Source organism: Symphalangus syndactylus, chromosome 7 (assembly GCF_028878055.3).
Source record: "Symphalangus syndactylus isolate Jambi chromosome 7, NHGRI_mSymSyn1-v2.1_pri, whole genome shotgun sequence".
Lineage (NCBI taxonomy): Eukaryota > Metazoa > Chordata > Mammalia > Primates > Hylobatidae > Symphalangus > Symphalangus syndactylus.
In genome coordinates this window covers 7482039-7491580 of record NC_072429.2, presented here as the reverse complement: position 1 = coordinate 7491580, position 9542 = coordinate 7482039, and the positions used below count along the sequence as shown (strand labels likewise).

At 64.0% G+C, this 9542-nt stretch overlaps 2 protein-coding genes across 4 annotated transcripts in view; one reads left to right on the top strand and one right to left on the bottom strand.

Annotated features, from left to right (window-relative positions):
• Position 1: 1 nt before the first annotated feature.
• MGAT4B (alpha-1,3-mannosyl-glycoprotein 4-beta-N-acetylglucosaminyltransferase B) lies at positions 2–9128 on the bottom strand. Of its 3 annotated transcripts, none has more exons than XM_055284951.2 (15): positions 9000–9128; positions 4220–4405; positions 3990–4130; positions 3770–3903; positions 3344–3390; positions 2921–3034; positions 2621–2696; positions 2356–2470; positions 1905–2035; positions 1599–1706; positions 1324–1517; positions 901–988; positions 744–831; positions 557–669; positions 2–460 (listed from the first exon to the last, which is right to left on the bottom strand). In XM_055284951.2, the coding sequence occupies exons 1-15, from the start codon at positions 9094–9096 to the stop codon at positions 437–439; spliced, it is 1656 nt and encodes a 551-aa protein (XP_055140926.1). In that variant the 5' UTR covers positions 9097–9128; the 3' UTR covers positions 2–436. The 3 variants fall into 3 exon arrangements, with proteins under 3 accessions (XP_055140926.1, XP_055140927.1, XP_055140925.1); XM_055284952.2 differs by having other exon boundaries at positions 910–988; XM_055284950.2 differs by lacking the exon at positions 9000–9128 and having other exon boundaries at positions 910–988; positions 4220–8556.
• The window catches only part of SQSTM1 (sequestosome 1), a 32138-nt gene continuing 31573 nt past the window's right edge, over positions 8978–9542 (top strand). The window contains exon 1 of the mRNA XM_055284954.2: positions 8978–9104. The gene's annotated coding sequence lies outside the window, so the exon portion shown is untranslated. The remainder of the gene's footprint in view (positions 9105–9542) is intronic.

The following is a 9542-nucleotide window of genomic DNA, read 5'->3' as shown; positions in this document are numbered from 1 at the left end:
ACTTCATTAACCCTTTATTACAAGTCACGCTCTTATAGAAGTATATGTGGACTTACGTGAAAAAATCAAATGTATCCAAGAATAAAAAACACAGCACATAAAGTAGTATATGCATTCCAGTGTTCGCGCCAGAGACAGCGGGCGCCCAAGAAAAAGCTCTTCTAAAACGGCCTGACTGGGGCAGGCCGGGTGCGAACGGTTCCGGGCCTCAGGCACAGTGTGGGGGCCGCCTGCCTCCTCCGCGGCCCGGCGGGCGGGGGCAGCACCAGCTCCTAGGGCCTCCGGGCCAGCGGCGGACCCCAGGCCGGCCCAAGCCTGGCGCCAGGCAGAACCCTTCGGGCGGGGCCGTATCTGGCCCTCCGGGGACGGCAGTGATGACATCCCCAGAAACGTGGGCTTCAGGGCTGGCCACAGGGTACTCTCGGAAGCCCACAGCTTAGTCGGCCTTTTTCAGGAAGATCTGGAAGAGCCAGACCCAGGGTCAGCACGGCGTCTCAGCTCCGCCAGGGTCTCCCTGGCTGCTCCCTGTGCCTGGCCTGGCCCTGCCCAGCCTCACCTCGCTCAGAATCACCCACACCGGGGAGTCTGTCTGGATCGAGAGGCGCAGTGCTTCCAGAGGGCCGAAGGCTGGGTCCACCTCTCCCTCTGCCACTCCCTTGTAGAAGGAGCCTGGGGGAGGGCAGCGCTGAGAGGGTGTCCCCGAACCCCAGCCCAGCCCACGCTCTCCCCCAACCCCTACCCACCGATCTGGAGGTAGCCGTCGGGGCTCCGAGGGTACCGGAGGGTGGCGGTGCGGCCCTCCTGCAGGGCCTCCTTGTCTGACTGAGGGTTCTGGAGACAGAATCAAGGGCTGAAGCAGGTGGCCGCGGGAGGCCCGGCCTCAGTGCACACCACACCTACCGAACTTACGTCGAAGGGCAGCACCTCCACAGACGTGTTGAAGAGCTTGTCCTCCGGGTGCTCGATGTTCCCACTGCGGAAGAAGAACCTGCAGCCAGGCAGGCCTGTGAGCTGCTGCGGGGGCAGCGCTCCAGCACAGCACCCAGGGCCCAGCAGAGAAGGGCCAGGCCTGCGCCAGGGGGGCCCCCCAGGCAGCTGTCAGGCTGTGCAAAGAGACCAGGGCCTTCCTCTGGGAGGATGGTGACGGGAACATCCCTGAGCTCCTAGGGGCTGCCTGACTTAGTCCTCACAAGGTAGTTACCATTACGAGGCCCACTGCAGATGAGGAAACTGAAGAATGTGAGGAGAATTTGCTGGTGGAGCCTACACCCTGGTGGCCAGCCAGCCCCGCCCCCATTGCAGACCCGAGGTGCTGGCACTGACCGCTCCAGTCTTAGAGGCTGGAAGAAGCGGAAGCGGATGAAGTCCCCCGCGGCAGGGGTGAAGGCCCAGAAGAAGTCCTCGCGCAGGTAGGCTTTCTCCAGGGTGAAGTGCTGGTACGTCTTCAGGCTCGTGCTCACCTCTGCTGGTGGGTTCACATGCTCCTTCCGCAGTGCCTGCTTTCCAAAGTCCTTGTCCTGCAGCAGAGGAGGGACAGCAGTGATGGCGTGGGCCCCGACCTTGAGCCCGGCCTAGGGAGAGCCTGCAGCGCAGCCCACCTTCAGCTTCTGGATCTTGCCAGCCAGCGAGGAGTGAGTGCCCACGTGCTGGAAGAGGGACGGTTTGAAGCGGATCCGCAGGTTGGCCTTCTGCCGGTCACAGTGCTTCTGTGGAGGGTGGGCAACACCCCAGGGCTCGGCTTAGCCCTCCTTCCTCAACATGGCCTCTCCTGGGGGCTGCCAGGGCCCTCCCACAGCTGACAGTGCCTTCTCTATGTGATCAGATAGAGGACAGGGACACAGTTTGGGGTGGAGGTTGCCTGCCCCTTGGCCCTGCCCCTGCCAGTCCCACCAGCTCTTGCTCACCGCATCCTTCTCGGGGTTGCAGACTTTCACCCACAGAATATGGTCCAGCAGCCAGTCGATGGGCTTGTCCCGGTAGAACATGAGGATGAACTCTACAATCAGGCTCAGGTCCAGCGACTTGAACATCTTACCTGGTGGGGAGGGGCCTGAGTGGGCAGTGCTGCTCCGCCTACTTCCTTTCTCCCTGCAGGGGCCCCAGAGAGTCTCACAGCAAACCCAGGGGCCGGCTTCAGGCAGGTGTGGGCATAACGGGGCAGGGGGGCAGACAGGTGATGAGGGCAGACATGTCTGACACACAGGCAATGGGAACAGGCCAGGCGGGGCTGTAGCACGAACACCAGGCAGGGCCCAACCTGGGCAAAGGCTCACAGCGGACACTGTGGGACTGGGAGAGAGGATGGCAGAGGCAGGTGGGACTGAAAGGCACCCTCAGGTAAGGGGAGGGGCACACCAATGAAGCCCAGCTGGGAGAACTCCAGGATCATCCAGTCCTCTGAAGGCTGCTGCAGTGCGAAGTTCTTCATGGTGCTCAGGTAGTTGGGCTTGGCCACGATGTCATCCTCCAGCTGCGAGGTGAGCAGAGAGGGGCTGGGGCTCAGGAAGAGCACCCAGATGGACCTGACCCATCGCAGGGCAGGGCAGGGCAGCGCAGGGCAGGGCAGGGCAGGGCAGGATAGGGCAGGGTAGGGCAGGGCAACACAGGGCTTGGGGCTGACCTGCACGTAGTAGATGCCTTTGGACTGCGCGTACATCATGAGGAAGCAGTAATCGAGGTTCTGTTTGGTCCTCCACCTGTGGGCCGGGGCGGGGCCTCAGGAGTTCAGACCCCTCCACCTCCAGTGTGGCTCCGCAGAGAAGCCGCTGGGTGGGCAGCTTCTGTCCCCCCACCCCCATGCATGGGTCCTCCCATGGAGAATTCAGGGCACTGCAGGGAAACGCCCTGGACTCAGACACCAGTAGATGGGTTCTCAGCACAGGTGGGCGGGTTGCTGAGGGTATGGGGGAGTAACTAGTACCTGACTCTCTCCTTGGGGTCCCCAAAGGACTCTCGGAGGCGGGAGAAGTCAGGGTAGAAGTGGGGGGAGGGTGAGATGACCTCCAGGAGCCCAGAATGGATCTCCGTGGGGAACCTGGGGGACGGGAAGGCCCAGTCTGTATGCAGCCTCCAGGGGCTGAGGGGGGCCGAGCCCACCAGACTGTGGCTCTTTCTTGAGGCTCACCCAGTGCCAGCCCCCCACCACCCCCTACACCCAGCCAACTGAGGTAGCAGAGCTCCAGAGGGGCGGGGCCACTTCTGCACACCCACCCCTCCCCAACCAGCTCCCTGCCTCCCCCCAAGATAGGAAAGGCACCATCTTACGGGGAGGCAGGAACCTGCCAGCACAGCACCCCGCACAGAGCTCTCCCGCCACCAGCTCTCTGGGGCCACCAGTACTCACAAGGCCTTGATGTTCTCTGTCACTGCCGAAGTGTACTGTGAGTCAGTCTGTGGGGAGACCAAGTACCCTCCCTTAGCCCTGCTGCTGCCCCAAAAGGCCTGGAAGGGCTTGGAGAAGGTGCACAGGCTTCAGATGACCCCCACGTGGAGGGAACGAGCCTGCTGTGCTGAGGGCAGAGTAAGGGGGCCCCCAGAGACAGCCCTTTCCCTTTGGGACTCGCATGGCCAAGGACGGGGGAATGGGGGTGGTGGGTAGGGGTAGAGGACACCAGAATGCCCTTTTTCAACTTTCTATCTCAGAACATTTGCGAATGAAACTAGCAACTGAACTTCCGACAGCTTTCTCCTCAGAATGGCTCCTGCTGTCAGTTCTGCACCGCGGGGGCTCCTCTGAATGTCCCCCAACCCCGAGTCCCGGTTCACTTGCCTCGGCGATCAGCACCACAATGACGGAGTCCTCCTTCTCCTGCGGGCTCAGCTCGGAGATGAGCGAGTGCAGAGTGTCAGTCAGGTACGAGTGCACCTCGCGCCGCACGCTCGGGATGCCCATCACTACCGACACTGTGGGGGACGGAGGCCCGACGCTGGAAAGGGCGCGGGGGCCACCCGTCCCCCCACCCCGTGCTCCTCCCTGTCCACGCCCATACCTCCAGTGCGGCCCTGGCCCACGCGCACCGCGGGCTGCAGACTGCTCTCCTTGGCCAGCAGGTGTGGCAGGTGGTGGAAGACGGTGGGCAGGTGCAGCACGTGCCGGTGTGAGCCGTTCCACGGCTTCAATCGGGGGTCCTCTGGGTGGGTCGGGAAGGATCGGGGCTGAGACTAGGGGGCCTACAACCAGCCCGTCCCCGCCTTTTCCCCCTCCCGCCCCAGACCTCACCTGTTAGGCGGCTCCAGGTGCGATTGCCGTCGCCGTCTCGCAGCGCCTGCCTTTCCGATACGGCCCTCTTGATCTCGTCCAGCACCAGGTTGAGCTCCTTGGAGCGCTTGAGGCTTTCCTGCTCAGCTGCGTGCAACCGATCGCGCAGCGCCAGGAACTCCCGCTGGTAAACGTCCACAACGTCGCCTGCAGGTGGTACGCAAGCCGTCACGAGGGGGCAGTCTAGAGCCGCCCTACGGGCCCCTTCAGTGTGCCAGCGCACACATCTGGGTGCCCATCTCTGCAACAGCTCATTTACATCTGTTGTGCCTGCCACACGTGACATAGCTGGGGTCACTCTAAAATTACACTGACACTAATGCTTGTGGGGAGAAAAACAGGGGAATTAGCCCTCTTCCAGTACTCTCCCCTACCGGGGGTTATTTTATCCTCTGAGGCGGCATCTGAAACGGGAATACGATTTCCAGACCTAGGTAGGTGGATCCTAAGCAAGGGCTGGAACAGCCTCAGACCGAATCCGCTCTGTCTGTTGGCCTCCAAAGCCCACTCTTGCTTTTTGCAGCACATGCTCCTTCCAGGGGGTGGGCTACCCAAGGTCCTGGTGCTAGTTCTTCACTGTCCTTGTGGCGGTCGCTGGTTGCTCACCCTGCACTGGATTCTTAGCCTCACAATGGCCCCGGGGGTGGCTGCTGCAGTTCCAGGAGCTCACCTCACTTCATTGCTCAGGTGAGCAGATGAGGTTGAGAAACCCGTCCTGGGGCTGCTCAAGGACAGTCGACAGCAGCAAGGGGACTAGCTCTGAATGCCCTAGTGCCTGTGTCTCTGGAGACCTGTGCTGCGCCTGGGGCACCCTGAAGGGTCTGCATGCCACCCCAGGGGGCCCATGTCAGAACCTCCAGCTGGGCCCAGGCATGAGGGCTGTAGGTGGATGGGGCAGCACACAGGTGGGGCTGCCGGACAGTAGAGAGGCACCATCAGTCTGGGAAGGACCAGTGAGCAAGAATGAGATCAACAACCTCCTGGTGGCTCGGTGCCCACAGTCCATGCAGCAGGACGCTCAGGGCCTCTGCCAGGCGAGCCTCTGAAAACCTATGTGGCCTACAAGGCCTTATGTTTCCAAGTCTCCAAGTTTAAGAAGCCTGACAGAACTCCCTCTACCCCCAGGCAGCTCTTCCATTCCTTGATCCTTGGTGGCTTCACAGACCCCAGAGTTGCGTGGGATGGCCTCACCCCACCAGCAGCCCTGTGCATGATCAAGGTCATGATCAGGCAAAGTTCAGTCACCTCAGGGCACACCCCTTTCCGAAACAGGGGCAGGAGGTCAAAGTACCAAGTGACCAGGGGAAGAGGAAGGGGTGGACCTGAGCAGGAGGGAAAGGTTTAAGGAGCAGGGAGCCAGGTAGACCTTCCCTGAGGTATCTCTTACCCAAGAAGCTAGCCCCCACCCTCCCACACCCTGCCTCTCTGGGGCTAAAGGCTGAGGCCAAGCGGAGCCTCTGGACAGCCCCTGGCGGGAGGGAAGGGGGAGTCAGATTACCGGATCTGCCAGGCTCCACGCTGGGCTCAGGGGCTGGGTTACCCTGGAAACCTAACCCCTTGAATGCAGAGCTGGCTACCCTCAGGGCTCACCCATTGCTGGGCGACACCAAGGTGTAGGCAGCGGTTGCCCACAGGGATGGGACTGGAGGTGCGGAGGCCTACAGAGCCATCAGGAGTGGGTTCAGAGCCACCTGCACCTGCAGGTGCACCTCTCTCCTGCCTAGATGCCAGTCTCCGCTTGCCTACTTACAGCCACTGCCCACCCCCACCCCCGAGCCCCACCCTGGCTTTCTCTGTCCCACACGACTGCCTCAGATGGACAGGCTGGGTGGGCAGTGGTGGGTGAGGCTGCCTGAATCACCCTGGCAACAGCCTGCGCCTTACCCTGGCTTCCTTCCTAGGGGCCTCCCCTCTCCCCCAGGTCCTGTTTACCAGGAGGTAAAGGGCCCCACGGGCTCCCGCCTACACCAACCCTTCTGTCATTTCCCTGCGCACTGCAGGCCCTGGCCCTGGGCAGCCTCCCCCGCCTGCCAGCTCCTCCACCCGCCTTGCCCTCAGCTTCTCTGACTGTGGGTCCAACTCTGTGACTGCCTCCCCATGGGCCAGGCCCCATGCCAGGGCTCTGCCAAGCCATGCTGGCACCCTATAGCCTTCGGGAGCTGGGTAGGCAGCTCAGGTGAGGAGAGGGGCCAGCCTGGGAGCCCCTGCCACACCTTCTTGCCTCAGGGCCACATTGTTAAGAGCAGCAGCAGTGAGGCCTGGAGGCTGTGTCACCCTCCCCTGGAGGCGAGTCATTAGGACACCCTGGGGCCCACAAACCACAGTTCCCCCTGCTTCCCTCTTGGTTGGGGAAAGATTAAAGAGCCAAGCTGGGGCACAACCTTTGTGCCCTGTACTCAGGGAAAAGGGACAGGCTCAGAGGGGCATAGGGACAGGCTCAGAGGGGCATAGGCGGATATCAGGCCCGATAACGGTCTGCTGTCACCATGCATGTGTGTGGCAGGTGTCTGCCTTCTCTCCAGACTCTGCAACCTCCTAGGAGTCAAGGAGGGTGTCCATCATTGCTGAAGGCCAGGCCTGGGGAGGCAGACAGCCTGAAGGCTGGGAGCGCTGCGTGGCTGAGACCCTGGGCCGCCCCCAGGGGTCTGCCTCCCTGGGCAGATCCTCAGCAGGTGCTTGGCCGAGGGCCACAGTTTGAGTGCTGCCAGAGCTGCTTCACAGGCTAGGTAGGAAATTGGGCCCCAAACCCTTCTCCAGGGTCCACTTTGCGTTGGTCTAAGAGGCCGTCCTGGGCTTGACCTTGGGTTTCCAGGATGATGCCCACACCTGCTGTCCTTCCTCTCTGGCTCCCTGCCCACCTCCTTCCTTCCCTGCAGATTCCACTTCCTGGGTCCTTCCCTCAAGTTCCTGGACGCCCGCTGGCTGCAAAGTGGAGGCCAGGTTCCAATCTGGCCTCAGACTGGCTAAGTCTGGTTTCACCAGGGGCTTAAGACAGATTTTCTACATGTGACAATGAGATGGGTTCACATAAGAGCCCAGATTCCTAGCTTCTCTTGAGGCCTCCAAAGACCTGGTACTACTGGGTCACCACAGAAACAGTGACAGCCCCTCGACAAGGCAGGCCTAGGTCACCCCCTACTCATGCCTCACAGGATCCTTAGGCTTCCATCCCCTAGGGGCTGGGCTCTTGAATCTAAGTGCTCCCCTTCTTTGCTCTCCTGTTCCCCAGGCCCTCAGAGAGCCAGCCTCCTGGATGCCCCCCAGACACAGTGGGTGCCACGGAGCCAGTGCCTCTCCCTCACTCTCCTGTCCTGGAGACTGGCTCCCTGTGGTAAGCCAGGCTTGCAGAGGTGGTTCCTGACATCAATCCAGGGGCATGTGGCTGCTGTGGGAGGCACACACTGGCTGAGGACAAAGGGCAAGGGCTCATGGCTCTACCCACGACTCGAAGAGCATGCCCCAGCCCTTCAGATATGGCCCCACCTAGGCCTTCATGCCAGTGTGCTTTTATAGTCACCCTGCCAAGGACCCAGAATGTCCTTCCCCAGGTGACACACCCTACCTACAGAGAATTCTGCCCCAGCCATGCCTGCCCTTGATAATATACCCCACCACCACGGCCTCTGCCCCAGCCATCCCTCCCGTGTCAGGCAGGCTCCCGGCAGAGTCCCTGGGTGATGCCTCTCTGGCCCTGGAGCCCCAAGGCCAGCCCAGGCCTCTGCCCTGACAGAACAAGTGCGGCAGGCGGGCGTGCTGGCAGAGCTCGGCGTGGGTAGATGGAACTCGGAGGGTCCGGAAGGGTCCACGTCCCCTCGCCCTCCTCCTCAGCTTCTCTGGGGTGGCGCTCCGGGACAGGGAAACAGGGAAGCAGGTGGCGGGGAGGCCGAGGGGCAGCTGGACTCAGCACGCTTAGGCCTCCAGCAGGCAGGCAGGCAGGAGGCCACTCTCCCGGAACCTCCAGGCCGGGGGAAGAGCGCCTCCGAGGGCTCAGGCCCTACTCGGTCCCACCATCGCCAAGACCCGCCAGCCGGGCGGCGGGGGGCTATCGGTCCGCACCCTCCGCCTGCAAAAGCGCTGGGCGGACGCAGAGGGCGGGGGCCAGCCCGGGAAGCTCGGGGTGCGGAGGACGGGCTGGGGCCGCACGGGAGCGCAGGGCAGCAGGGGCCAGGCTGGCTCAGGACGCCTCCCTCCCTCCCCCCCTCCCACAGGCCGGATGCTGCCGAAGCGTTCTGGGCGCCGAAGGGAGTCTCAGGACCGGGTGTCACGCCGGGGTCGCCCAGGCCGGCGCGGGGCAGCGGGAAGCAGGGTGGGGGGGGTGCCTGACCGCCTAGCGGTGTCCTCGCGCCTGTGTCCCTCACGCCGCCCCAGCTCCTGCCCAGGTGGCTGTGGCTGGCGTTCCGGGACCTCTGTGACCTTGGGTCTCTGCCCCTCTCCGAGAACCCCAAGGGTCCCCAGCTCAGCGTCGGGACAGCTGCGCCCGCGGAGTCCGGTCCGGGGCACCCACGGGCGCGGCCGGCGCTGGGCGGGCAGGCGCAGCCCGGGCCCGAGGAGAACGCCGCGGCTCCAGCAGCAAACAAGTGGGGGAGGGTGGGAGGGGCGTCCTCTGCGCCGCCCGGGCGGGGAAGGGGCGCCTGCGTCGGCTTCCGGCCGCCTTCCGCGGTCACCGTCGGGCCCGCTCCCGCCGCCGACGCCCAGGTGCGCCAGGTGCGGGCCAGGCCGGCCGGACGGGGGTTGCGCTCACCTTTCTGGCCGCTGAGTGCCGCGTACCAGGACAGCGAGAGGAAGGCGCACAGGCAGAAGAGCAGCAGCGTCAGGAAGGTGCCATTGCGGAGCCTCATCTCCTCGGGTGCGCGGCGGGCGCCCGCGGGGCCGAGGCTGCATGGCCCGGGGGACCGGGGCCGGGGCGCAGGGGTCGGAAGGCGGCGGCGGCGGCAGGGGCCCCGGCCCCGGGGCGGAGAGGGGCGGGGGGCCCGGGGCCGGGCGGGGACCGGGCCAGGGAGCGCGCCGGCCGCTCCTCAGGGCGCAAGCTTTGTGCCCTGTACTCAGGGAAAAGGAACAGGCTCAGAAGGGCAGAGGCAGATATCAGGCTCACTGCAGATATCAGGCTCACTGCAGATATCAGGGGCGCGGGACACTGGCGGCCTCGCCTCCGCGGTAGGGCCGGGCCGGGCCGGGCCGGGCTGGGCTGGGCTGGGCTGGGCGGCGAGAGCCGCGGCCCGGCCTGGATCTGGGGCCTGGATCTGGGGCCGCCGCGGAGTCGACGGCGCAGGGCGGGGCGGCCCGG

Bases quoted from the DNA above. Each gene is read 5' to 3' on its own strand.
- MGAT4B (XM_055284950.2), bottom strand. From the start codon at position 4,544: ATGTCACGTGTGGCAGGCACAACAGATGTAAATGAGCTGTTGCAGAGA. The intron at 832-909 runs GTAAGTTCGGTA...TTCTGTCTCCAG, and splicing joins TGGAGGTGCTGCCCTTCGAC to AACCCTCAGTCAGACAAGGA. The intron at 461-556 runs GTGAGGCTGGGC...TGGCTCTTCCAG, and splicing joins TGTGGGTGATTCTGAGCGAG to ATCTTCCTGAAAAAGGCCGA.